General features: G+C 57.5%; 4 protein-coding genes across 4 annotated transcripts in view; 1 reads left to right on the top strand and 3 right to left on the bottom strand.

Moving 5' to 3' along the window:
* TPCN1 (two pore segment channel 1) overlaps positions 1–10,371 on the bottom strand; it is a 51,449-nt gene extending 41,078 nt beyond the window's left edge. The window contains exon 1 of the mRNA XM_076353371.1: positions 9,362–10,371. Within this exon, the coding sequence (XP_076209486.1) occupies positions 9,362–9,473 (112 nt within the window). The 5' untranslated portion in view covers positions 9,474–10,371. The remainder of the gene's footprint in view (positions 1–9,361) is intronic.
* Positions 10,372–12,870: 2,499 nt separating this feature from the next.
* On the bottom strand, positions 12,871–17,779 carry RITA1 (RBPJ interacting and tubulin associated 1). The gene is made up of 3 exons (XM_076353391.1): positions 17,454–17,779; positions 16,168–17,066; positions 12,871–15,650 (listed from the first exon to the last, which is right to left on the bottom strand). Exons 1-2 carry the CDS (start codon positions 17,777–17,779, stop codon positions 16,523–16,525), a joined length of 870 nt encoding a protein of 289 aa, XP_076209506.1. The 3' UTR covers positions 12,871–15,650; positions 16,168–16,522.
* DDX54 (DEAD-box helicase 54) lies at positions 17,746–24,051 on the top strand. Its single transcript, XM_076353376.1, has 20 exons — positions 17,746–17,819; positions 18,329–18,461; positions 18,547–18,617; positions 18,701–18,886; positions 19,005–19,054; positions 19,174–19,215; positions 19,480–19,575; positions 19,739–19,860; positions 20,082–20,143; positions 20,299–20,430; positions 20,772–20,982; positions 21,443–21,577; positions 21,921–22,142; positions 22,232–22,305; positions 22,418–22,615; positions 22,787–22,932; positions 23,010–23,123; positions 23,210–23,314; positions 23,536–23,639; positions 23,733–24,051. The coding sequence occupies exons 1-20, from the start codon at positions 17,778–17,780 to the stop codon at positions 23,954–23,956; spliced, it is 2,469 nt and encodes an 822-aa protein (XP_076209491.1). The 5' UTR covers positions 17,746–17,777; the 3' UTR covers positions 23,957–24,051.
* A 392-nt stretch (positions 24,052–24,443) lies between these two features.
* On the bottom strand, positions 24,444–27,001 carry CFAP73 (cilia and flagella associated protein 73). The gene is made up of 7 exons (XM_076353386.1): positions 26,902–27,001; positions 26,027–26,164; positions 25,774–25,894; positions 25,506–25,706; positions 25,173–25,394; positions 24,730–24,888; positions 24,444–24,633 (listed from the first exon to the last, which is right to left on the bottom strand). Exons 1-7 carry the CDS (start codon positions 26,958–26,960, stop codon positions 24,487–24,489), a joined length of 1,047 nt encoding a protein of 348 aa, XP_076209501.1. The 5' UTR covers positions 26,961–27,001; the 3' UTR covers positions 24,444–24,486.
* Positions 27,002–27,108: the final 107 nt, after the last annotated feature.

Here is a 27,108-nt window from a genome sequence, read left to right as displayed (position 1 = left end):
GGCTTTTCAACAAATACAGAATACATACAGTATTTCTTGAGCTTCCCCGTAGCATTATTGACCAGTGTTTAACCTTGAATTCCTAACAGGCCGATATCACTCAACATGTCTTTTTATTTCTCAAGTCCTTTAGAGCACCTTTAACTCCGCTGACCACATTTGTCTTCGTGATTTTCCTCCGCTCCCAGTTTCTATTTCTTCGTTTGCTATATAGCGGTGCAGCTGCTTTCATGTTAGCCGGGACAGGCATGTCTGTACTGTGACTTTTTGCTGCCTCTCCAACAGCTTTAAAGCTTCCATTAGCATTCTTGTTTTGTATGCATTTGTGCTCTCTCAAAGTACATGAATAATTTTCAATGTTTTGAAGTCTTCCCCTTTGCAACCACTAGAGATAAGGTCCTGCCACCAGCCTTGTATTTGAAAGGAACAGGCTTTGCCTGGTGACTTCTCCCCCGAACCCCGATGCCAAAATTCTCCTTAGTAAGTTGCTTGTGAGCAGTTACTTAATCCAGGCAGGACCAAAGCGGTCACTTGTTTGCACCTGCCAGCAGTTCAGGAAAAGCAGAACATTTAATACTACTTGCAGGTAGCGAGGCAGAGCCACAGAGCAAACCAGTCTCAGCAAACATTCCTCTCTTCAATCACATTTCCAGTACTTCTGGTCTGCTCAGCACCCTGGACAAACAATGTTCCTCTCTGCACCATGAAAAACAAGCAACTGGGCAACAAACAGCAGCATTTTCCTATTTCTGCAGTGACTCACCACTACCAGGCTCACTAAATAACCAGCTGGACATTGCTGTTTTGTGTTGTAGGAACACTGCGTCTGCAAGATGGATTACACCACAGCTCTTGTGCCTCTCACCAGGCACAGATCCCCTCCAGCCAGGGTGACAGTGCCGCAGGAAAAAGGGGACAGACTGTGGAAATACCGTACTAGTCAAAACTTCTGCCCTTACACTCTTCCTTTGGAGCCCCACGCCTACAGCCAGCGGCCACAAAAGCCCAAGCCGTGGAGGATGGCATCCCTCCTCCCACATCTGATTATACTGTAAATGACATAGCCAACTCACCAGTACAATTTGATCCTGGGGAGTTTTTAGTGCTCCCGCTTGCAGGATTGATCACTTAGTCTTAATTCTACAGGGTAACTAAACTTCATTTAGTTAACGAAGGGCAGGAACATATTTGTGCATTCTAGTGAAATCCTTTACCAGGCTACATTACTTTTGTACAATAAACTTTCCCAAATCCGTTGAGGATAGTGAAAGTGTTCTCAGAAAAACAGTTATAGTTGGAATAAAATACAGATGATCAGACATCCCCAGATGGCAATATATACACACAAGCGTGTGCTAGGCAGTCATATAGGAAACACGAGAGTAAAGTGTCCATCTCCATAGAATCAGCGGGTTTAACATGGCTGTGCACAGAGATACATCCTAAATTTTATTCCCCCATGTAAGCAGGAAAAGAAAAGCCTTTTGTTCCAAACAGATACCACCAGATCGTGATTATAGAAGCAGCACTGGATACAAGCTTCAAAGCCCCACACTACGATTCAAATCACAGCAGTCTCCTCTTGTCATCCTCAGGATCCTTCATCAACGATACAGTGCTGCGGTGGATCAACACAAACACCTTTTCTGCCTCCCTGTCTCCCAGATGAAAAGGCCAGCAGTACAGGTGCACGAGCTTCCTGCCGAACTGCTCACTAGAAGCAGATGGATGAAATCCTAAAGCTGCTCCTACAGCTCTCCATAAAGAAAGCAGTCATGTAAAAATCAAGCATCTTCTCAACATGCAAAAAGCAATTATGCTAAAGACACGGGGAGAGCCCTGCCAAGTCCAGATCAAAAGCCAGAGACATTGGAGGCAAGAGAAAGACCTATCAAATTCACCGCACTTTTCCCAGCTTAAGGATCAGAAATGGAGCGTTCTGGCTCATAAATTCTACTTCCAGCAAATTCAAGCTTAAATCCCCTGAAGGCAATAAGGAAAAGGCAATCAACAACAACTCTAACCACTTCACAGATGCTCCTGTTTAGTTTATACAGCACTTCTTACAGCATTCAAATGGGTAAAATGGGATTTCAACGCAGGGGGGCTGACGGCAGCAGGCAGGATTCCTCGGTGAAGATACCAAGGGCAAAGGAAGTTCTGAGAAGCATCATATTGGTTATGATGAGTGAACTCAGCGTGCTCAGCCTTTGCTCATTTTAATCTGCCAGTAAGCAAGCTTGGCTAAACTGAACATCCTGCATCTACAGTGCCTTAAAAATCCACAGGAATCACAAAAATGAGGGGAAAAACGAACAAACTGATGCGTTCCCTGGGAAGCCGTGAAAAACTAATCGCTATTTGTTTCCAACTGTTGTTCCGCTTCCCGAGCCAAATGTTCCCAAGTCAGCTGCGGTGGCTGAGGAGTGACCGGTTAGAGCTGGAAAGTTGTCGATTTAAAATTGCAGCTTGAACACTTTCAAGCTCCTTAACATCTTTTATCGTTCCAGGACCACCTGTTCGAAAAGCGGAGCCCTCCGATGCCATAGCACGTGCCCTCACCCCAGCATCTTCCAACCACAGCAATCAGCTTGGGGAGAAAACACTTAGCCTAGCCTGCTCCGCTCTCACACCACAAAGATGCGAGCTGTGTACTAGAGAAGAGACACACGAAGGGAACGGGCTGCCTCCCTCAAAGCATCAAGGTCATTACTCCCGTCTTCACGAAAGGAGTGAGAAGAAGCTTTCAGACTCCTCACGCCCCTCTGCAGCATCCTCCCTAATTCACAGTGAGCGTGCATGAAAGATGATATCCATCGCTAGTGCTCCGGGAGATGACAAAGGAGAAAGAACCATTTGACTCCAGGATAATGGAACACTAACCCAAGTCTTCTTTACCTCGTATACGCTTTTACTCGCTCAGATTTCAACAGCATCGGGCATTCAAGACAAAATCACTAGGATTTTTTTTTTTTTTTTACTGTGCGAAAGAGTCAACAGTGCAGAGATTCTGTTTGACAAAGCATCCTACTGTGAAACACACAATGTGTGCATTGTGCGAACCGATCTCCTGCAGGGCTAAGAAAACAAGGCAGGCTCGAAAAAAATACACAAGACAACTGCAGCCCACAATACCTCCTGGTACTTTACTCTGCTCATGGTTTTTCTTCTATAGGTACCACATTTACAGAGTCACGTTGAGAATGTCTCGATACAAATGCTTTTGTGAGTTCTGGACAACACAGTGCTGTTTCTCTTCAATCAAAGGTACCAGCTCTACCCTCTCATTATGGCAAGTATTTAAGCACAGCCAAGGCAGTCGGTCCTGCCTTGAAACCTGAATTCTCAGGATAAATGAGATTCCAGGGGATGATGCATTTGGAACTTAAAAGCAGAAACACATTTTCCACTATTTCTAACATCGTATCAAAAGATACCCAACATCTCCTAAAAAGCACCATTTACCTCCTTTCTCTGAGTTTACAGAGCTCATCACCCAGGGAAACGAATTGTACTGAAGGAGAAAACAATAATCTCCTTATGTTTTGGGTGTTCATTTCCCTTTCCAAGATTTTCACCCCTCACTCATCTCAGAGGCAGTTTTGCTTCGCTTTGCTTACTTAAAACATTCATTATAAGTCATCTAGGCCAGGAAAGGATTAGAGAAGCACTGGCAGAAGTTGCAAAATGCAAGGCTGTTAGGTCAGAGAAATGAGACTTTCAGAGGCATAAACAACAATCCAGCACCAAATTACCACTTGTGCTGCAGAAAAAAATTCCCCTCTATATAAATTTCAAGCAGATACATATGAAGAAAAACAAATCATGCACAGCAGTGCAAACCAGCACCTCTTCATAACAAAGTAATGAAGCCTACCTGTCCATTTCCACGAAAGGTGTAATCTGCACTTCACAGATGAGACGTGTTAACCACAGTGACGTTAACTGACTTACCCCAGGTACAAGGAGGAGCAGCTTCAACAGCAGAACTAGACTGCTTCCGAAAATGAGATCCCAGTCCTGTGCTTTGGCCATGCTTCACCTCTAAACGCGGCAGCGGAAGCACTGCTACTGGAACTAATTAAAGGCAAATCGGAAGAACTAGGAGCCATGACGCGAGAAATGTCCTGCGTAGCATCCAGGAAAGCCACCAGATAATCCAAAAGGCTGTTTGAGAGCCTGGCTGTCAGAGATCTCGGGATCTGCCAGGTCCATGGCAAGCGTTTGCTTGTTCCCTCGGTCCCTATTTCTTCACACCAATTAGCTACAGCATTTCATAACTAGTGCCCAAGTCCAAATAACCACCTTTGAAATCCTTTACTTTCAACACAAGGATCAAAAACTACAGATCCTGAAGGATTTATTAAATCTACTAGATGGCTGACATTTAAAATGCCTACTTTCCTTCACAGGTAGCAAAGCCAGAGTGTTTTCACAGCAATTAAAGTGGTTCCTCAAGAAGCACAGCTACTAAGAGATTGTGTGGTTACAGCATGTCCCCACAGGGCAGGTATTTATTCTTTGTTCGTTCCCTCAGCCCATCAGAAAATGTACCCTTGTTTTACACCTGGAAATCTCTTTCATCCACAGGCGGCACTAAAGGAAGCGGCAGTAGGAAGAAGGCAACAGAGATGTTTGAAGAGCCGGGACTCATTGACCAGATGAGCTGAAGCTGTGGGCTACGTGGACAGACTTAACTTTCTCTCACTGCTGATACAAACATGTTCTGGAACCAGATCCAACACAGAAGAGAGTTATATCACTTCAGGTTGCATTGATTACGGAACACATAAAAATGCAGGCAGCTCATATGTCTCAAATGAACAACGTTAACTGCCTCCAATCCTGGGCCACCCCCAAAAGCATATGTCTACCTGTGGATTAATAAATGTATTTTTAAAAAAAAAAAGACGAGTTTGTTGTATACAACATCCGCTAATGCCGTAATTAGGCTCTGTGTCCGGAAACATCACGAGTTTCCATCAGCCAATTACAAAAAGAACAGCTTTGCTGAAAGCCTCTTCATGCATTTCATCAAGGAACTGGGCCGGCGTGCAGAAGCAAGGCAAGGGAAGAGGCTCTTCCTCCAGCAGCTCCAGGAAGCACAGCACACGCCACGCTCTGTTTTAGACGCACAACCAATGGTCTCGGAGGCGGTCACTGCTTTCCTTGGCCAAAGTCACATTTCTCACCAAGCCCACCTTGGGCAGCCCCTCCAACTTCACCAACAGTGAAATGTCATTTCCTTCACACACTTTGGGCCACCTTCTCCTTCACAGCAGTGCACAGGCACGTGGGCACATTCGTCAACAATTCTCTTCTGACCCAAAAGGCCAGGCTGGCTCTAGTTTACCTGGCAATTTACTCTTCAGGCAGCAGAAACCAAGATTGCAAAGGCTCAGCTGAAACCTCAACATTCAAAGTTATAACTTCCCATTTTCCAACAATCCTTCTAGAAAACATCGCACTTCGCTGTTGCAGTTGCTCCCCCCACCTCCCCGCACATACACAATAACTCATTTTTACCTCAGTAGCAGATGCAGTTGCTTTCTTGTAAAAACCCAGAGTTTAAAGATGACTTCTTCCACTTGCCATAATCCATTGTGTGGGAGAAACAGACATACAATATCATATTGTTCCCTGCACAACACTTTGAGCTGTACTTTCTGCTCTGAACACACTGAAACTCCACTTGAGGCTACAGCAATTTCCATGCAGGAGGCAAAGGAGAATCTTGTATCTGATCTAATACAGGGTAAATCAATGTGCACTCATTTATTGCTTATAGTTCCCATCAGCTCAAGGAGAGACACTGTCCTAGAGTTTCAAGGCTATCCACGCTGCCTTTGTATATGGAAAACATACCTCGCACTTTTGAGATATTTTGAGAACCCTGTTTGAACGCTTCCCAGGAGTTCGGGTGAGGGACTGGAAATCACTAAACCCCGGCTACTTCTCACCGTTTTCAGTACGCGATTTTGGGAAAGGTCACACAAGGATTGCATCCCCATTTTCGCCTTCTACAGAAATTCAGTTAATATTAGTCATTCACCTCAGACGGGTGCTGGGAAGCTTAATTAGAGTGTGTACAGCACGCAGAGATTCTCAGATAAGATGTACTAGGGAAGGGCATCATCATATTAATTAGCGTGGAGTCAAGTGACGAAAGCGCTTCTCTCTGTCTCCTTCAGCTGTTGGAGCTTGAAAGAAAAATTACCCAGCACCACAGTCCTACATGTTGTAGTCAGGAAACCATTGGCACAGGGACCACGTTTTTCTGGATGTGGTCTGCATTCCCTTCAACTTTGCAGGATTCTGACCTTTCGCTGTGGCTGTAAACGGGAGCTCCCTGGAAGATGTGTATCCCAGCACAAGCCAAGGGAGGCAGAGTCTTAATATTCCTTCCCATGCAAGTATTTTCTCCCATTAAGTGCTTAAGAGCTGTATGATTAGGGAGATTAACTTTTGCAGCTGGACATTTTCTTTAAGAATGTCATTTTCCACACAGTTTTCTCATTTAGCTTTCTTTTATTCTAAGCCCAAGACATTCACTTACCCAGAAGAGGACTCTTCTGCAAGGTTCGGAAAGGAATACACTCTTGCACTTCAGTCCTTTCTTTTTGCATCTGCAACAGGCTTGCTTTCAGAAAACCCTGTTACTACTTATTTCAACCCAGTAACTTGTCTGCATTTCCAGACAATCAACACCAAGAGTCCAAAACTACAAATTCATTTATCCAAGGACCTGATCGTAACAAAGCTACATCGTGGATCACTTTTTTTTAAAAAAAAAGCACAAGAAGTTCCTTAAAAAACATGAGAGTTGATACACTGAAATCACACAGATACACAGCACTTAGCGAGATGGTTGTGACAGGCTGGAATATGGATTAAAATTTAGAGAGGTTCATTGACACAGCAACACAAAACATGAGTGCAACTTAATTATTATCAACCTCAGACGCATGATTTAACATGAGGGCAGTTACACCCACTTTGTCTTTCCCTCGGTGTCACCTGGGAGGAGGGTGATGGGTCCTTCACTGCAAACAGTCCCAGCTGGTATCTGGGGACACACTTAAATAAAAGCTCTGTGTTTAACCTGCCACCAAATCCCTAGGAGTCGATGGTCAGGCACAGTAAGAAGTGAGCTATTCCTCCAAATTCTGGCTGAATATTCTGAGAGTTTAGGCGTAAGGAAGACAAAACCAGAAGGAAACAGCCTCTTGACCTTCCCTGTCCCCATGCCCTCATCATCACCCTGGCAGGCTCTCCTTCTCCTGAAAAGGACTTCTCTCATACTCTTTTTCCCTGAAAAAGACAAGCCTCTGAATAAAAACGTGAAATTATACAGTTCTGTTAATGTCACTTCAGTCCTCAGCAGAGAAGTGGAGGCAGAGCAGAGGGGAAACATTTGAATTCCTCACAGCCTCCATGAGACACAACTTTTCTGCATTTCACAGTAGATTTTCTTTGCAGGCAAAGAGGAAAGCCAGGCTACATGTTCTGTTTTTTAAACAAGCTTACTGTTGCAAGTGATGGCGTTAGTCTGCTCACTCACTAATTTAAGCTTCCCGCTTCTCAGAGATAAATGTGCCTTTCAAGTTGTTTATGCCAGCCTTCCCTTCTTATCTTTCATCCCACTCCCGCAGTACCCACCGACTTCAGAAGGCTCCGTATCATTCAGTATCACTTGCATAGAATAAGCTTTATATTTTTTCAGCAAATTCAGCTTTAACAGTGATTAAAACATACAGCAAAATAACGGGTTTTCAATACCAAGAGACACTTCGTTCGAAGACTTCCAGGAAATGAATTCTCAAAAACCACACAGCGATCTTTTAAGAAGCACAAAATTGGTCCCTAAACAATTTCCCTGTATTTCAAGGGAAGCAGATTGTGGAATATTTTTATTTATTAATACGTTCATTCGCATGCTTGTGCTTTGACAGTCGTGTTGGCTTTAACCAAATGATAAACCTCACACAACTTCTTTTTTAAAGGGATGGGAGGCGGGTGGAAGAAAAAGATGAGAGAAGAGTGATTAAAATTAGTCACAAGAAAGCCTATAAATACACCAGTGGACAGAGGAAGCATTCTCTCTTCTATTTAACTTAAAAATAGAGCGCTAAACTTTAAAAGGCAAACAGACGCAATAGAGCAGATGCAATGGAGCAACGATGCAGCGGAGCTTAGAGAAAGTCAACTGGGCAATTTAGCCAGGGATGTGTATTGCAGGGTGGGAGAGGAGGAGGAGGAGGAGGAGGAGGAGGAATCTTCCTTGTCAGAAACCAGCTACTGGCTCAGGAAGTCACAGAAGGAGGAAAATTAAGGGAACCCATATGATTGCAAGAGAAAAATCAAATCACAGAGTCACAGAGGCAGTACGGAATAGAGGTATAATGTAGAAAAAAGGGATGCCAGGCCAGGAAACGATTTATTTGGTGCAAATGTTAAGCTTGTGGCAGCAAGGGCTTGAATAGGATCACAACACCTGTGCACACACCTGCAATGTCAACTGGAAGTCAAAGGGATGTGTTGAACAAAACTGCTCAGGTACCTTCAGTGAGGTATAACGTAAAACAGAAACTCACTGAACATGCTCAAACGCATCTGCTGTTCCCATCTCACCTAGTGCAGGGCGAAGGCTTTAACGAAGATACACCGAGGAGAAAGCAATGCTTCTAAGAGATGGTGGCTTTTATTTTCCCCCTCCCAACGCTCATAGGCTGGCTCTGTCCCACTAAATACCTGGGGCTAACAGGAGTATGAACATACTGTCTAAAAGTACTCCAGGTTCTTCGATAAGAATACAATAAAGCTGTTAAAGGGATTTATCAACATGCATTGCTTTCCTTTTTGCAAAAATCAGAATGTAAACTAGAAATAGGCGAAACAACAGTTGCAAAGGACAGATGCTTTATGGCGCTAGGAAAATACTACATGACATAATTGCAGCTGCTGCACCTGACAGCTCGGGCCAGTGGTACAGCACGGCGGGTCAGTGCCAAGAAAAGGAGATGCGCTGGGCCAACGTGCAGGAAAGGAGAGTTGAGCTTAAGGACAACAAGGTCACAGGTTATTACACGGAAACCACAAAAAATGTGCGTTAGAAGCGGCATCGGTAGGACCCGTCCATCCAGTGTCCTCTGCCCTCCTGCTGTAAACACGGGTGCTGTGTGTAAACAAGCAACACAATAAGCAACTTCCTGATCTGATTTTCTCAGGGGGCTGCCAGGACGCTGAACGACAGCTCTGAGAGTTTCAGGTCCTGGCAAGCGCAAGAAAGAGCAACCGCTGCAAAGAGAAAAACAAGCGAAGCCGTCACAGCAGGCAGGAAACAACGACAAAGCGATCTTACTTTCGTTAGGCAGCTCCTCCCGATCCAGGTCATCAAGGGGGGCTGAGGCGCTGCTTCCACTGTCATCCAGCGTGAGGATGAGGGGAACGTCATCATCCATGCTCACAGCCATCCTGTCCCTTCAGAGGCTCCTACTCCAAGAACTTTAAATAACGCCTTTTTCAGTTCCACTTGTAAAACGCTTATGTCAAAAACTCTCCCCGGAAAGTCTTCCATCGGGGGTGTCCTCTAGACATAAGAATATAAAGGTATGTGTACTCATCTCTAGAGACCACAGTTCAAAAAAGGATCTAGTTATTTGCTTTCGAAAAGCAGCGCAGGATGCTAGACTCAATGGCAGTGTTTATGCAAAAGCTAAATTCAAAAAGTCAGGTCTGGGCTGCCTGTTCCAGTCAGCGCACGGCTCGCAGTACAGCACAGAAGCAAAAGAAAGTGCTTCTTGACAAACTCCTGACCGCTCGGCACAAGAAGCAGGCGGGCGTGACGCATCCGGAGCCAGCATGATGCTAAGTGTCACCGTCACACATGGCTCTTTCCCCCGGCATGCCAAAATGCCTCGATCTCAGGTGGGGAGGGGAAAGAGGGAGAGAAAGAGGCCAGTTTGAGTCTGCACACATGAAGTTCCCGTAGGCTTTTTTACTGGGTGATGTCACTGTCACAAAGTCACGGGTTTCTTTAAAAGGTGGAGGAAACGAAAAATCAAGCAGGCCCCGGACAACCTTACAGGGACGCTCCACAGCCGGTGCCGCCACGCAGCCGCTGCTCTCCCCGTCTCCCTCCTTGCAGGCCGTGGCGAGGGGAGGAAGAAGTCACGGCGGAGGCCGCATCTCCCACAGCAACAGGCCCGACCGCTCCCCGCTGCCGAGCACGGGCCCCGCGCCGAGCTGCCCCGCGCCCGCAGGGGTGCACCGAGGGCCGGGACGTGAACCTGAGCGGCGGACACTCACGGCTGGGCAGCAGGCAGAGCGGCCCGGACCGGGCTCCTCCCGCGGCCTAGGAGAGAGGGACACCGAGACGGGGCTGTCACCGCGCTCTGGAGGCCCCGGCCCGGCCCCCTTCCCGGACTCCCCCCCCCCGGCCCCGCCGCCCCCGGCCCGCGCAAACCGGCCCCGGCCCCGCCGCCGCCACCACCACCCCCCGGCTTCTGCGGAGCCCGCGGGTGCGCCTGCCCCCCCGCCAGCCCCTCAGGCCTGCGGCCCCCAGGGACCCCTCCCCGCCGCCGGCCCCCGGACACGGCCCGGCCCGGCCCCGCCGAACCGGCGCCCGCGGCCGCTGCGACACCTCTCCTCAGCGCCCGGCGCGCGCCGCCCCGACCCCCGGCTCTCATTGGCCGCGGCGGCGCGGGCCTCTCCCGGAGAGGCCGAGCCTCCCTCCCTCCCCGCCAATCCACGCTCCGCGCCCGCTCCGCCCCGCCCACCGCCGGCCCTCGGCCCCCGCGAGAGGATCCGGATTATTCCCGCCGCCTCCTCCTCCTCCTCCCTCCCGCGCTTGGTCTCGTCATTGGGTAGCGGCGCTGCCCCTCCGGCCAGGCGGGGATGCTGATTGGCCCGAGGTGGTGGTGGGCTAATAACATCACGCCTCAACCACGGGAAGGAAGGGGCGGGCTCTCGGGGAGAAGAGTGCGGGCTGCCATTGGCTGTGTTGAGGCCCCGCCCTTAGGGTCAGAGGTGAGCGAGGCGGTCACCTAGCAACGGCGGGACGCAGGCGGAGATGGGGGAGCGCCGGGCCCGCCGAGGCCCACCCCGAGGGGAGCCCCCGGCCCGGGACCCCCACGGCCCCGGGCTGTGCCGCTGCCCCCGGCCTCGCCTCGAGGAGGAGAGGTTTCTGTTCCCAGGCTCCGGCCCGGGGGCGTCGGTGACTGCAGGGAAGAGATGGGCCCCGAGGAAGGGCAGCCCAGCCCAGCCCCGCCCCAAGAGGCAGCGGGTACAGCAGGTGCCGTGAAGGGCCGAGGGCCCCGTCGGTGAAACACGACGCTCCCAAGCCCCCTGGATCACGTCCATCTCTGATGAGGTGAGGATTCTCAAGCGGGAAGCGAGTGGTCCGGTGTGCAATGAATAAATCTGTTCCATTGGTCCAGGCCGAGCGTTTCTCTCGCAGGCAACCTGCTGAGCCAGGTCCCCAGGACAGTCCCTCTGAGCCTAATCCAGCCTGATAAAGCCACCAGGCTCTGCCCAGTGGCTCCGATTGATTTTGCCACCGGCAGGACTCCTGTCGGTGTTACAAATGGGTAGGTAAGGCCTCTGTCCAGCTGCAGCATCCCCCTTGCTACCAGAGCAGGGGCGTCCAGTCTCAAATTACCAACATCTTTGCAAACGAGCCTTTCTTCTGCCCACCTGATGCCGCACCGTGCCCTCCCCTTCTCAGTGGTATTTCTTTCTTTGCATCATCCTCCAGGGCTGGATTTACAAGGAGGACAATGCGATGAGAGATCTCAAAAACAGCTTGCAAGAGCTGGCCAAAAGACCTGCATCCCGCAGACCAAGCGGGAAGCGGTGAAACAGCAGAAAGAGGAGCTGCGGGCTTCCCTGAATGAGCGTGACGAGCTACAGCAGGACACTCGGCACCTAAGGACACAACTCAATACACTTGTATTGGGGCACTGAGGATCAGCGCTGGCTCTCAGAAAGGTACTGCAGGAGGAGATTAAACCTGTCGTAGTGCCGTCAGGTCAGGCCGCTGCCTGCTTCAGGTAATTACCTGGCTCCTGCCAGCTCCTGGCAGGACGCATATGCTGTTTTTCACGGTGTACCTGCTCCATCACAATGCTCCGCTGATTTCAGTGGAAAGCAGCCCTGTAGCAACAACAATCACAACCACCAAGCAAGCAGCTTACTCGCAGGACCGCCTTTTCTCCCCATTCACTGACTCGGCTCTGAAACCAGCTCTGCAAAGCGCTGTGCCAGTTTGGAGAGGCCGCACGCTAGCCAGAATGCAGAGCAGCGAGGCTACCGCAGATCGGGCGAGGCGTGTGCTGAAAAACAAGGGAGCTGGTATGGGCTAAGCAGAGCAAACGTAATACTGCCCGCACATAAAACCGTCTTTTGTAGTTGTTTGTAGCACCTAGGGCTGGGCGCAGCTAATTTTGGAAGCTGAGCAGTTCCCAGATTGGCTGGTACTTTGCTGAGAGACTCGAGACAAGGAGCCAGGGTTGAGTCAAAGGTAGAGAGAGTGTGATTTACCGCAGTGCTGAGCAGATAGAAAAATGAGAAATAAGAGCAGCAGCAGGCAGGAGTCCCAGCTGTGATTCAGGCCTCTGTATCAACTCTCGCCTGAGCCGAGCATCGGTGACACTGGACAGGGGGCATCTGGAGCTAGGAAACAACTGAACGTTTCCCCCACCTCATTTTATTTAGACTTGGTGTTTGCTCCTCACAAGCACCAGCCTCCTACAGGCAGGGCAGCCCAGAACAGTAATGGAGCATCTTTTGCTCTTGTGCTGGACTGCACAGCTCTGGTAGAACAAGAGGACGGGGCAGTAGTAAAACATCAAATGGGAGTGAGAACCGCAGTACGAAACCCAAGCAACCCATTTGTATTTTAACCAACATTGTCCTTGTGGTGTAAATAGCGAGGAAGTGCCAGTTCTGACCTCCTGACGGCCTGGAAGCCCTCGGTGACAGCCTGGGCCAGGGTGGGACAGGAAAGCGTGTGGCTGATGCGATGGGCTCTGGTTTCCCCCGTTGATTCCTTGGAGCCTGAACACAGCAGTGGGGGTAAACTGGCCACCCCTGGCCATACAAGCCACCGTCATCTTGTTTTTCAGATAAAAATCTCTCTTCATTTTAAGAGGCTTCATCTTTCAAGTACTCCAGCACTCCAAGATTGCACTTTGTGTCCCGCTTTCGGGTTCAGCAGTTCTCTGCTGCTTAGATTTCGGGGCAGTTACCCCAGTTTGCTGATGACTCGCCTCACTGGGTCTGACTCATCCACCTGCTGCTAGGGAACAGGGCTCTCGCTTTTGTGTCAATCCTTAACCCTCTTGTCTCCATCTAGTGTCCAAATCACACTTCAGTTTCTCTCCCAGCCCACTCGAGAGACCTGCAGGCTTAACAGCTTGCATGTCACTGTGCCGACATCCAAATTAAGCTGAACAGGCTCAGATTCACATCAGCACCCCCAACGCCTCCTCTGAGAAGGCCCTAATTGCTTTCGTGTCCCTACAGTTTTTACCCAGGTGGAGAAAAGCTGCTGGCTTGCCGCAGTGCAAAGTGTGGGAAGGGGCCTGAACACTTGATGCTAATCATAAGGATCCTCACCTTCTCAGGTTTTTAATAACGTCAGGTTATTATTGATTCCTCTCTGCCAGGGCGCCTGGAGCACCGAGCCCCAGAACTGCTGGCTCCCCTAACCCTCCTCCTCTGCGCGGCTCACTAGTGCGTCGGGCAAGGAATAAACCGCTGCCGAGTGCCACCGAAACTACCTGTCCCTGGCCTTCTGCAGGCGGACACGGCCCGGCTCTTCCCACGCTCCCAAGAGCTCACAGCGTATCAGCTGGGTTACAGCACCACTGATACAACCTGCTTCTCAGCAAAGCTCTCGGCTCAGGCTCAGCCCCATCCAAACCACAGAGAGGTGGCCTTTTCTTCAGCATGGTGGCAAAGCAGGCCCTGACCTGCACGTGCCTCACACGGTCAGAGTCCCCATCAGAGGACGGAGGCCGTCTGCAATGTAGGGAAGCCGGCGGGGGAGGTTCAAAGGAGCATGAAGGTATTTGGACCTGGCACCTCTTGAAAAGTCTCACTCAGGCACATTTCCTTTTTTTGGTCCCTTTGGGAAGGCTCAGTTCGGCAGCCAGGGGCAATTCTACCCGGATTTGGGATAGTTAAAGGATCCCTCCGTAGGGATGTGCAGGGAGAACCTGCTGAAGGCCCTCAAGCCTGCAGTAACTGGCATCTGCTGTCTTGCCAGGCTGACCGAGAGGCACTTCATGCTGTCTGCACCAAGGAAAAGGCTTGGCCCTGAAGGAGCAACGCACCGTGCTTACCTCCTGTTCCTGGACTGAGGAGGAGCGCTGAATGCGGCAGAAGAATGAGTGGGACGTGAGGGAGATGGCCACAACCTGTGCTGCCACCCGCATCCAGAAAAGCTGCTTGTTCCAGACACCCCTCATGTCAAAGACGAAGAAAAAGGGAGAGGGCAAGAAGGCCAAGAAATAAGCACAAAATCCATCCTCTGTCCTCCATTCTTTCTTCCCAGCATGGCTGCTTGCTCCCCTGGGGCTCAACTCTCCCAGATTACAAGCATTGACTGAGATAGCACTTGCACTAAGGCCTGAGCCTGCCAGGGCTGGCTGTCACAGACAGAAGACATCAGAGCAGCGGCATGATGACACATCTCACCATTTTAGGTTGAGCTCTGTTGCCTTTCAAAAGCAAGAATAACCTTTCTTGCCAACGGGACTGGACCAGGGGTGTCCCTCCCGGCTGGCCTTTCTAGCTTCAGTGCCCTTCATGTGCTGGAGTGGGTCAAGGCCCAATCCCGCTGCTGCTCAAGGTGGCAATAAAATTTCTGGGGGCCGGATGATGCCCTTAACCTGGCTCGGTTTGTCCTTGGGTGAATTTGAGAGAATGTTTCCCTTTGCGTGGGAGGGAGTTACCAGACTCCCGGCGACTCCCCTGCGTTCCCTGACCTCAGCAGCTCGTCACTGCAGCCTCCCTTCCCAGGGCAGCGGTGACACTGGCTGCAAACCCCGAGCCACCCGGCTTGCGTCCTTTATCTGCCTCCCTACTTGTATTCCTAAAGACCGAGTTGCTCTTTCCCACCTCAGGAATGGAAATGGAGGAGGACCTGCTTTGCTCAGACAGTCTTTGGAGACGCTAGCTGTGCCCAGGTCGCACAGCAGCATCCTGCGGACCAAACACAAGGCCCCAGCAGATTTGCCTTGGGTCACTTATTTGGTGACGAGCATGGCGTTGCTGTGAGAGCACCTCACAACCCTCGGTACAAACCACAGGATTACGTGTCCACTCAGCACGTCCTCATCACCAGAAGCTGCTGAAATCCCTGTGGCAGATCCTTCTCTGTCACAAAATCCCATCCAGCTCGGGGGCATCCCACCGCCAGCAGGACGCGGGGTGATGCCATTCCTCACCTCTCTGCTCGTCCTCTCTTCTCCTTCCTTGCCGAAGGAGACCATTAAAGCGTTGATGAAATGGAGCAAGGCCAGGAGAGAGCCACCAAGACGGTCAGGGCTGGAGCACACGTCCCATGCGCAGAGGCTGAGGGAATGGGGCTTGTTCAGCCTGGAGAAGGGAGGGTTTTGGGGGGACTCAGAGCAGCCTCCCAGTACCTATGAAGAGGAGGTGACCATGAGGTTTGAGCCAAGCTTTGTGCTCAGGTGCACAGCAGAATGAGAGAACAGACACAAACCGAAACAAGAAAGGCTCCGACTGGATATAAAGGGAAACTTCTCACCCCAAGGACAGCCAAGCAGTGGGAAGGGGTACCAGCGCGGCTGTGCAGCCTCTGTCCTTGAGGGTTCCCACCACCCGACTGGATAAAGCCCTGAGCGGCCTGGCCTGAGCCCATAGCTCACCTGCCTCGAGCAGGAGGTTGGGCTAGAGACCTCCTGCAGTCCCGTCGAGCCCAAGTGATCCTGTGATTGTACACGACAGGCAGGATGAAGCAGGACTCCTCTCTCCCCAGAACTGGTCAGCAGAGGTCCCCGTCAGGGCTCTCGGACCTTAACTGCCCTGGCCAGCCTCACCTGGGACCTCCACCCCGGTGGCACCCTCTGCTCCCTGGTCTGGGAGCTCCACCTGAGCTCAGGCCCTGCCTGTCCCCCCCGAGCTACGCTGTAGGCGTACCTGTGCCTGGTCCTTCTCCTGGACGGGCCCTGGACCTACGCTGTAGGCAGTCCTGTCTCCTGCTGTTCTGACTTCTCCGGCTGGACTTCCGGGACAGAAGGAACCTGACTCGTTACCGTTCCTCATCTGACGACCACCGGACAGTCAATGGAAGCTGCTGTTACCACCAAGGCTGTCCCGTCCCGCTCCGGTGCTGCGGCCACCCTCGGTTCCCGGCTCATCCTCCCATGTGGAGCAGCCCCGTCCTTCGTTCACAGCCACGGGAGGCCCCAGGGTCCTCAGGGACTTGCTCACCAGGTCAGGCCCCACCTCAGGTAGGATAAGGCTGTATTTACGTCCAGGGGGACGTTTGGCTTCACTTCCAGGGAGGCCTGGGTTTGCAGCCACCCACTGCCTTGGAGTTCATGGCCAAGGAAGGCCCGGACATGCTTTTCGATCGACCCCTCATCAGAGGGCCTCGGGGGGTCACAGGGGCTGTCGGAGGGCTCTGGTTTTTACACCTTTCTGTCCTGGGGTTGCCTGAAGCCAGTCGGAGCCTGTCTGAGGAGGTGTTCGGCCGGCTCAGGGACTGGGAACGTCCTCTGCCGGGAGCACCCCGGCCTTCGGAGCCCAAATCGCTCTCAGGACGCTTCCAGAGACAGGACTTGTCCTTACCGCCCACCTCAAAGCCTGCTGTTGCCGGAGACACAAGGGTTCGCGGGTGGACGGCTCTCAAGGGCGTCTCCCTGGAGCCGGGAGAAAGGCTGGGCTGGTTTCGGGGGCCGGGCGGAGGGCTCCAGAGCAGCGGATGGAGCTTGGCTACGTCTTCCTTCCTCATCCGAGGGGCTGCCCAGGCCGGACCCTCAGGCTTGGCACCAAAGAGGGACTCGTCGCAGTAGGACGGAGTGTGACTTCTCAACCTTCACGAGGCAGCGAGGAGAGAAAGCCGTGTGTTTATTAAAGCGGGCAGCGACAGCACACAGACCCGGCCGCTCTTTTTGGCGGGGGGGGGGGGGGGGGGGGGGGGGGGAGCTCACGGGGGGGCAAACCCTCGCAGGGCCGTGGAGGGAGGCTGAGCTTCGCCCCAGACCCTCCCGAGGACCGCCCGGGGCCAGCCGAGCCCAGTCCAGCCCCGCTGGCCCGGGCTGGAGCCGGGGGGGGGGACCGAGGGGCGCTGCCGGGCCGCCCTCCCCCAGCTGCTTGCTCGCAGGGGCCGGCACCGTAAAGGCGCCCCGGGGCCACCGAAAACCCGGGGCAGCGGGCCGGGCCGAGGAGGGCTGGCGGGAGCGCCCCGTGCCGCCGCTCACCTGCACTTACTCCTCGGCCGGGGGCCGCCGCCGCCACCGGGAGAAGGAGCCGCCGCCGCCCAGGGAGGCGCGAAGCCGGGCGGCGCCGGACGGGCCCCCGCGGGGCTGCCGAAGAGCGACTCGTCCACGAAGGACGCCCGCGCCCGGCGGACGCCCCGGCCCCCCCGCGGCTGCCGGGGAGCGGGAGCGGAGCCGCCCCCCGGTGCCGGTGCCGGCCCCGCCGCCCGCATGGCCGCGCGCCGCCCGGGGCGGGGATGGGGCCGGCCCCGCCCCTTCCGGCCCCGCCCGCCACCACGTGCTTCCGCCGCCGCCGCCGCTACCGACATGGCGCCGTCGCGGCCCCGCCGCCAGCCCCGGGGAGCGCCGGTAGGGCCGGGGGGAGGGGGGGGCGCGGGGCTGGGGAGGGTCTCGGGGGGGCGTCCCCGGTGCACCCGGTTCCGGTGTCCCCTATGCCGGTGTACTCGGTACCGGTGTGCCCGGTCCCCATGTGCCGGGGTCCCTGGTTCCCATGTGACGGTGTCCCCCGTGCCCGGTGCTGGCATCCCCGGTGCCATTGTCCCCGGTGCCCGTGTCCCCAGTACCAGTATTCCCAGTCCCCGTGTGCTGCTGTGCCTGGTACCCGTGTCCCCAGTCCCCGTGTGCCAGCCTCCCCAGTACTGGTGTCACCAGTCCCTGCGTGCTGCTGTCCCCAAAACCAGTGTCCCCGGTCCCCATGTGCCATTATCCCCATGTGCCGCTCTCCCCGGTACCAGTGTCCCCAGTGCCAGTGTCCCAGTACCGGTGTCCCTGCCCGCCAGGCCGGCAGTGCAGAGCTGCAGTGCCCTGGCACCGCCGGGACGCCCATCGTCGCAGCCCTGTCCCCCCTCTGTCCCCAGGTCCCCGTGCCCCCGCTGCCCGCCTTCCCCGCCACCGAGGAGGATGACGGTGCCGACGCCGAGCCGGACACGCGGGCCATGGTGCGGGCCCAGAACCAGAAGAAGAAGAAATCCGGGGGCTTCCAGTCCATGGGTGCGTGCGGGGTGGGGGCAGCCGTCCCCAGGACGGGGACCGTCCCCTCCTGCCCGCACCCCCTCACCTGTCCCCGTCCCTGCAGGTCTCAGCTACCCCGTCTTTAAGGGCATCATGAAGAAGGGCTACAAGGTGCCCACCCCCATCCAGAGGAAGGTGAGCGCGGGGGGCGGCGGGACCCCCATCCTGGGGTGGTGGTGGTGGGACGGTGACGGTGACGGCGGGGCGGTGTCTCGCAGAGCATCCCCGCCATCCTGCGCGGCCGGGATGTGGTGGCGATGGCACGGACGGGCAGCGGGAAGACGGCCTGCTTCCTCATCCCCATGTTCGAGCGGCTGAAGGCGCCCAGCCAGGCCGGGGCACGCGCCCTCGTCCTCTCGCCCACCCGCGAGCTGGCCCTGCAGACCCTGAAGTTCACCAAGGAGGTACGGGGGCGACTGGGGACAACGGAGGCGACTGGGGACAATGGGGGTGAGCGGGGACAACGGGGCCAAGGGGTTTGGTTTTACCCCCCCGCCAACATGTGTCTTTCTCACCCTGCAGCTGGGCAAGTTCACGGGCTTGAAGACAGCCCTGATCCTGGGAGGAGACAAGTAAGCCATCCCCATGTCCCCACCGGTCCCCGCTTCCCTAAAGCCTCCCCAAAACCTGGCGAGGGGCTGAGCTGCCCTGTGCCGCCCGGCGCCGCCCCAGCCTCTCCCGCCTCTCGCAGGATGGAGGACCAGTTCGCCGCCCTGCACGAGAACCCCGACATGTGAGTAGGGGTGCGGGGAGGGGACCTGGTGGGGAAATGGCCCCCAGGAGCTACCCGCCGTCCAGGGACATCACTGGTGTTTACAGCCAGTGTGCCCGATGGACGTGTCCTGGTGTTCCCTTGGAGCACCTTCCCCTGCTCCCCATGGGGGACAAGGGGGTCTCCATCGGGTCTTCTTTGGGTCGGATTTGGGACCTGCACCCGGGATGGTGTGGGGACGCCGTCCCTCCCCACCTGGTCCCGTCACCAGCTCTGTCCCCGCAGAATCATCGCCACCCCCGGGCGCCTGGTGCACGTGGCGGTGGAGATGAAACTGAAGCTGCACACCGTGGAGTACGTGGTGTTCGACGAGGCCGACAGGTCAGCGGGGCGCAGGGGGGGTCCCCTGGGGGTACCTGGGGCTGTCAGTGTCCCCGCGTGTGGGGTGAGTGATGGCGGGAGTGAGGTGCCCCTTGGGGGTGGCAGGGCTGGGCACGGAGGGACTGAACAGGCGCTGCCATGTCCCGTGTTCCCTCCTCTGAAGGCTCTTCGAGATGGGCTTCGCCGAGCAGCTCCAGGAGATCATCGCCCGGCTGCCGGACTGCCACCAGACCGTCCTCTTCTCCGCCACGCTGCCCAAGCTGCTCGTCGAGTTTGCCCGGGCCGGTGAGGAGCGTGGGGCAGATGGCGGCTGGGGGGCTGGACCTGGGGGGAGCCTGGGGATGGGGACACGGCACAGTCCCGCAGCTGGGCTGGGCCCAGGGCTGGCGAAACCGAGCCTGGGTTAATGCTGGGCCAAGCGGGTGTCCCCAGGCCGAGGGGCGGGGCTGGTCCCAGTAGCGCATCCCACGTGCGCCCCATGTCCTGCGTGTCACCGCATCCCACAGGTCTCACCGAGCCGATGCTGATCCGTCTGGACGTGGAGTCCAAGCTCAGCGAGCAGCTCAAGGTGAGAGGGGCCGGGGGGGCTCGAGATGGGCTTTGTGCCCCCCACCCCCTGCAAGCCACCCTGTGGTGGCTCCAGGCTCGCGAGGAGGGGACAGGAGGGGTGAGGGTGTCTGGTGTGGGGATGCAGAGGGGCTGAGCTCTGCCCTCCCTTTGCAGCTGGCTTTCTTCCACACCCGAGGGGACGACAAACCGGCCGTGCTGCTCCACCTGCTCCGGAACGTGGTGAAGCCCCAGGACCAGACAGTCGTCTTTGTGGCCACCAAGCACCACACGGAGTATCTCAAGGAGGCAAGTGGCATTTGGGGGTGCCCAGCATGTACCCCTGTTAAAGGGCAAGCTGCCGGGGGTGCCTAGGACACCTTTCCAGACCCACGTGGGGGTCTGCATCTGTGGGCACGTCCCTGCTGGAGTCTCTGCTCTGTTTTGCTGGGTTGAAGGAGAAATCCCAGCATATGCGATCGTGGAGGTGCTGCATCCACCTACACCTCGGAGAGAGGGGGGAGCGCAGTGGGATTTGGGAGTCCGGGTGGGCACCCTTGGGTCTCAGGGCCCTGGGAGCTGGGGAGCCCTGTCCCTTGGCTGAGGGTACATGCCCAGGTGGGATCTGATCTCTCTTCCCCCCTCCCCAGCTGCTGACGGCCCAGGGCATCCGCTGCACACACATCTACAGCTCGCTGGACCAGACCGCCCGCAAGATCAACATCGCCAAGTTCGCCCAGGGCAAGTGCCCGGTGCTGCTGGTCACCGATGTGGCCGCCCGCGGGCTCGACATCCCCATGCTGGACAACGTCATCAACTACAGCTTCCCCGCCAAGGCCAAGCTGTTCCTGCATCGTGTCGGTGGGTGCCGGTGCCCCGCGCAGGGGTCCTTGCAACCTGGGGGTCCCTCGGGGTGACAGGGAGGGTGTGAGTGGGCTGTCCCTTGTTTTTCCCATCCATGTGCCCTGCTGGGCTGGCACTGATGCCCCCGACTTGGTGGCGATATCTTTGGGGCAGGAGGTCGCCGTGTTGTGACATCAGGAGACAGGCTGGGGACAAAGCAGAGGCAGGAACGTCCCTGATTTCCCAGCCGGGCTGCGGGGGCTCTTGGGGCAGGGCTGGTGCCTTCCCTTTAGGATGGCACCGTGGCGGGCTCCCCTTTGCCCCCTTCCCCAGCATCTCACGGCCCCTTGCCAGCCATGCCCAGCTGGTAAATGTCACGTGCGTGGGCTCCCGGGGACACCAGTGGGTCCCTGCCGGGGTGGGGGCAGGCTGGGCTGGCACTGGATCTGGTTTCCCACTCTCCTCCTGCCCTTGCCAGGTCGCGTGGCCCGAGCTGGCCGGAGCGGCACCGCCTACTCGCTGGTGGCTCCCGATGAGATGCCCTACGTCTTTGATCTCCACCTCTTCCTGGGGCGCCCGCTCGTCCTCGCCGGTGCCCAGGAGATGCCCGCTGGTGAGGCAGACCTGGTTGCAGGCGTAGGGGTGGCTGCATGTCCAAGCTGGGACACTGGCCACGTGGCCGCTGTGGTTTTACCCTTGGCCAGCGCTGGAGTTCGTGACCTTGTGGTTGGCATTCGTGCAGAGGGGCGATATGCTCTCATTACTGGGGTGCAGCTGGGGAAAATGGGGTGCTGGGGGCTCCGACGCACCCTGTGTGTCAGGGATGCTGATTTAACACCACCGAGCTCCCCGTGGCTGTTAGCTCTGCTCTGTTAAATCCTGGATTGCTGCCGCGCCTGCTGCAACAATCCCAGGGTGGGTGCCGGCGAGGTGACACGGTGTCCCCTGGGCTGCAGATGCCGGCGGGGTCCTGGGCCGTGTCCCCCAGAGCCTGGTGGATGACGAGGAGTGCCTGCTGCTGACGGACCACGAGGGCTCGCTGGAGCTGCAGAGCCTGCGCCGCGTCGCCAGCAACGCCCACAAGCAGTACCTGCGGTCCCGGCCTGGCCCCTCGCCTGAGTCCATCAAGAGGGCGAAGGACCTGGACGTGTCCCAGCTGGGCATCCACCCGCTCTTCAGTGAGTCCCTCGGGGACGCCGAGGGAGGGGACCCTGTTCCCCTCGCCAAGGAGCTAATCTGCGCCCCTCTCGGTGCCTGCATTCCCCAGGCGCTCGCTTTGAAGACACCGAGCTGGAGAGGCTGAAGTTTGTGGACAGCATTAAAACCTACAAGTCCAAGGCGGTGAGTTGAGACCTGTCCTCGGGCAGGAGGTACCTGGGTTGGGGTGGGAGGGAAGGTCCATGCAGCCGGCCGTGCAGCTCACCGGGGCTCATGCTCCCGCCCCCGGGACCAGACCATCTTTGAGATCAACGCCACGTCCCGGACACTGGCCAGCACCGTGATGCGGTCGAAGCGGCGCCACGACCATGCCCTCATCGAGAAGTACCAGCGTGGGCAGCAGGAGAAGCGGGCAGCGGCTCTCAAAGGGCAGGGGCTGTGCCCGGCCCCCCCCGAGCCTGAGGAGGGAGAAGGAGAGGAGGAAGACCTCCAGGTAACGGGGCAGGGATGGGGGGTTTGCCGTGGATGCGGGAGCTGCTGCAAGGCAGCCTCGGCCGGGTGCTGGCAGCACCAGGGCCCCTGGGCTGTGCCAGGGCTTGGGGGCTGGTGTTAGTGACTGGTTGGGGGACATGGCTCCTCCATCCCATCCGCCATCTCCTTCCAGGACGTGTTCTCCACCGTGGTGGGCCAGAAGCGAAAACGGGGCCGAGGGGGAGAAGACGGTGCCAGGAAAAAGCCGCAGCAGCCGGTGCAACGGGACGAGGACTTCTACATCCCGTACCGGCCCAAGGACTTTGAGAGCGAGAGGGGGTGAGTCCAAGAGGGCTCCCGCTGCCGGCCCACCCCGGCCCGCGCCGGGGGCTGCTCTCATCGCCTGCCCTTTGCAGGCTGAGTGTGGGCGGCGAGGGCAGTCCCTTCGAGCAGCAGGCGGCCGGAGCTGTCCTGGATCTCATGGGTGACGAAAACCACAACCTCAACAAGAGCAAGCAGCTGCTGAAGTGGTGAGTGGGGTCTGGCCATGGAGTGGGGGGGAAATCAGGGCTGGGGGTCCCACCGCCCGGTCCCACCACCCTCCCCTCTCTCACAGGGACCGCAAGAAGAAGCGGTTCGTGGGGCAGACGGGCCAGGAGGACAAGAAGAAGGTGCGGACGGAGAGCGGGCGCTACATCAGCAGCTCCTACAAGAACAACCTGTATCCTGCCTGCGGGCGCTGCTGCCTGCCTGTGCCGTGGCGAGGGCTGGGGGCAAGGGGGAGTGGGACTGGACCCGCCGGCAGCCGTGCAGCGTTGTGCCCTGCTGCCGGGGTTCGATCCCATGCCGGGGCAGTGGCGTGGTGAGGGAGGCTGGTCAGACACTGCGGTGGGTCGAGCGATGGGGAGTCACCGCACGTTCCCTTAACCCACCCTGGCCCAGCTATGAAAAGTGGAAGCAGAAATACAAGGTAGATGAGCGGGACGAGGATGAGGAAGATGAACGAGGCAGGGAGCAGTTCAGAGGGAAGCACAGACACAGGCACGGTGAGTACCTGGAGCAAGCGACGGAGCCCCGCATCGTGTCCCCGCCACCTCGCTCTGGCCTCCGAGCTGAACTTGGCTGTGTCCCCCCCGCAGGTCCCGGGCAGCCCCCCGCCCGGGGCAAGGTGCGCTCGGAGCTGAAGAACAAGCAGCAGATTCTGAAGCAGCGCAAGAAGGTGGCCAAGCAGCGCTTCCTGCAGAGCGGGGGGCTGAAGCGCCTGAAGGCCAGGAACCGGCAGCGGGTGCAGGAGCTGCGGCAGATGGCCTTCGGGCGCCGGGTGGGGGCCGCCAAGAAGGGCAAGCTGCGGAAGAGGGTGTAGGGGAGGGGGGGGCCGTGCCCCAGCAGCTTCTCCCCACGCCTGGGCTGGGTGCCGGGGAAGGAGACATTAAATATTTGGCTGCTTTTGCATCCTGATTCCTCTTTGTCCTTGCCACGAGCATCGTGCCCAGGGTAATTCCTCCCCCCTTGGGCCGCACCCAGGCGCAGTCCTAAAACAACCAGGTGCTGCGGGTCCACAGCTGGGTTATATTTTGACAGGAGATGCCTTTGGAGATACCAACAGCCTGAACACGAGCAGCAGCTGCCCCTTCCTCCGCGGCAGCCAGGTCATGCTGCCTGGGGTGCCCCTTGCAGGAGGGGGCTGCCCTGGGGTGCCCTGGGCCCTGCCCCGATGCGGTGCCATCCCGGCGTGCCAGTGCCGCTGCCATCCGTGTTGCCTCTCGTTCTGGGGGTTCCCAGACTTGTCAGGGAGCGACCTCCATCCCCAGGGGGGTGCCGGGGGTCCTGTGGCTCCATGCTGGCCATGGCAGCCTCTCCCCAACCCCGGGAGCGGGTGGTTGTCCCCGGGGGCTATTCCTGGCTCGGAGGCACCCTGGCACCCCCGTGGCGCAGTGGGTGCATGCTGGTAGCTGCAGGCAAGCGTGGGGGACACGGCCCCGTCTGCCTGGGGCGCAGCTCGGCACAGATGGCAGTCAGGTCCTGCATGCAGAGCAGCACCTGCAGAGATGGGAGCCTGATGCCACAGCCATCCGGAGACGTGAATGTCCCTGTGTCCCCCCAGCCCCACCGCCCAGGGGAGAGGGCTGCACTGACTGTGTCCAGCTGGGCCTCGGTGTCCTCCAGGGCCACGTCCGTGGGGACCTTGAGCCGCGTGGTGGCGAGCTGGAAGAGGTTCAGCACTGCCAGCTTGATCTGCCCCAGCAGCAGGGTCTTCTGGGCGGCTGTGCTCTGGACATGGGCCCAGCAGGACTCCTGGGGGACAGAGCGACAGAGAGCCCTAGGCGCCCCCCCAGGCTGCTGCCCCATGTCCCCTGCACCCCCCCAGCTGGGACAGGGGAACCCAGGAGTCCTGGCTGTGTACCTCCCATGCTGATGATGCTTTCTGGGCACGTGGGGACCCCCAGCCCAGCCCAGGGGGTGTCGCCCGGCTTCCCACCACCACCACGTTGGACATCTCCCCTCTGCAGCACGCTTAGGGTCTATACTGCTGCCCCTCTCCCTGGGGGGACTCCTTGGGCACCCACGTTCCCCCTTACCTCCTGGAGCACCTCATGGCGGGCGGCCTCCAGGCGTGCACGGAGCTGGGTCAGCTCATTGTTGGTGCGCAGGAGCTCGCTGCTGGCCTCCTCCTGGTACCGCCGGAGCTGTGCCCAGCCCTGGGCCAGCCGCTCCTGCCCAGCTTCTGCCTGTTGCGCCAGGGCTGCCTGCGCCCCCGCCAGCACCCCAAAATGGGCCAGCATGGCTGGGACGTCCTGGAACTGGGCAGCGGGAGGGGGCTGAGAGGCTGCTGCCCTGGACGGGGTTGGCCCCCTGCAAGGGGCTTAGGGACATGCAGGGTGGGACCGCAGAACGGGGACCTCCGTGCTCACCTGCTCCGTTCTGGCCAGCACGCCCTGCAGATAGTCACCGAAGCCTTGGAGGCTCCGCAGGCGCCGGGCCAGGTGCTCCCTGCGCTGTAGCAGCCCCGTGAGCTCCTGGCGCAGGCGGGCAGCCTCAGCACCCTGTCCCGCCGCCCGCACCCGCTCCTCTTCTGCCCGCCGCAGTGCCCGCTCCTGCCTCGCTGCCGAAGCCTGCGGTGTGGGGATGGGGTCAGCAGGTCCCCGATGGCCCGCCCAGCCCTGGCCCCCGCCCTGGCACCTTGAGGAAGACGTTGAATTTGAGGACAACATCCTGGAGCTGATCCTTCCGCTGGCCCAGCTGCTGCCAGCGCTGCTCCAGGTGCTCCATCCTCTGCCGAAACTCCTGTGGGACCACTGGGTGGTGAGAGCATCGCCCCATGCCAGGGTGCCCGGGGGGACACGAGCACCAGCCCATGAATGGCTGGGGATGTGCGCACTGGCTGCTTGTATCCCATGGCATGCCACAGCCAGGGCTGCAGCCCCCAGGGAGGGGGCGCGTGGAGGGGCTGGCGGCCGTCCTTACCTCCCGCTGGCTCTGCAGCACCCGCTCCACCTCCGCCACCTCCCGCCTCTTCAGCAGCAAGCGCGTGGAGGGCAGCAGCACGGCAGCATCCCACGCCGGTACCGTCCTGCTGCGGGTCGCGCGGAGCTCATCGTGGCCGGGTGGGGACAGCCCAGGCAGGGTCACCCACCATGACCAGGACCCCCCCAGGGACCACCACTGCCTGCCGGGGCTCAGCGCGGGGAGCCTGGCCTGCTCTCCCATCACCCACCCTCGCTCCTGCCCATCCCTCCCGCTTCAGCCTCCCCCTGCTCGGAGACCCCCAGTGCCACCGCAGTGTCCCAGGAAAAGGACAAGTCGTGGCACAACCTCAGCTTTCTGATTAGACCCCTGGGAACCCCCTGCCTCCCCGCCACCCACAGCAGGGCAACAGGCTCTGCAGCTCCCCGTTTCCGAGAGTGGCAGCAGGAGCTCTGCTGCCGGAGGGGGGGGACCCATGTGAAAGCCACCCAGGAGCGTGTCGGGCAGCACGTGGGCACTCAAGTGACCTGGCATCTCTGGACGGGGTGCAGGCGGAGATGGACCCCTGATACTTACCAGGCTGCCCTTTCCTCCCTGGGTGCCCCAGGTGGGGACACACCACAGCCCCCTGCCTGGGGACCCAGCACCCAGCCAGTGACACCCACCCTGGCAGTGGCACCCTGGGGACCCAGCGATGGCAACATAAACCGACAGACCACCGGGGACGTGGGACGTGCTGGCCCCGTTGCCGAGCCCTCCCTCGCCTCCAGCCAGCAGCATCCGCCGTGGGAGCCGGGAGGGCAGCTGCCCGTCCCACAGCGAGGACGGGGGGATCCCACTCACTGCAGCCGCAGCTTGTCCCGGAAAGCCGTGCGCAAATACTCCTCCAGGTCGAAGGCCATCTCACCCGGTGCCTCCTCCTCGCCGAGGGGCCGGCACGGAGGAGCCGGGACGCGGGGCAGCCGAGATGGCGGCAGCACAACACTGTTGCCAGGGGCAGCCGGAGGCTCCCGCAGCTCCCTGGGATTTTCCCCGGCATGGCTCTGAGCA

Source organism: Aptenodytes patagonicus, chromosome 15 (assembly GCF_965638725.1).
Source record: "Aptenodytes patagonicus chromosome 15, bAptPat1.pri.cur, whole genome shotgun sequence".
Classification (NCBI taxonomy): Eukaryota; Metazoa; Chordata; class Aves; order Sphenisciformes; family Spheniscidae; genus Aptenodytes; species Aptenodytes patagonicus.
This window is presented reverse-complemented; position numbering and strand designations above follow the sequence as displayed.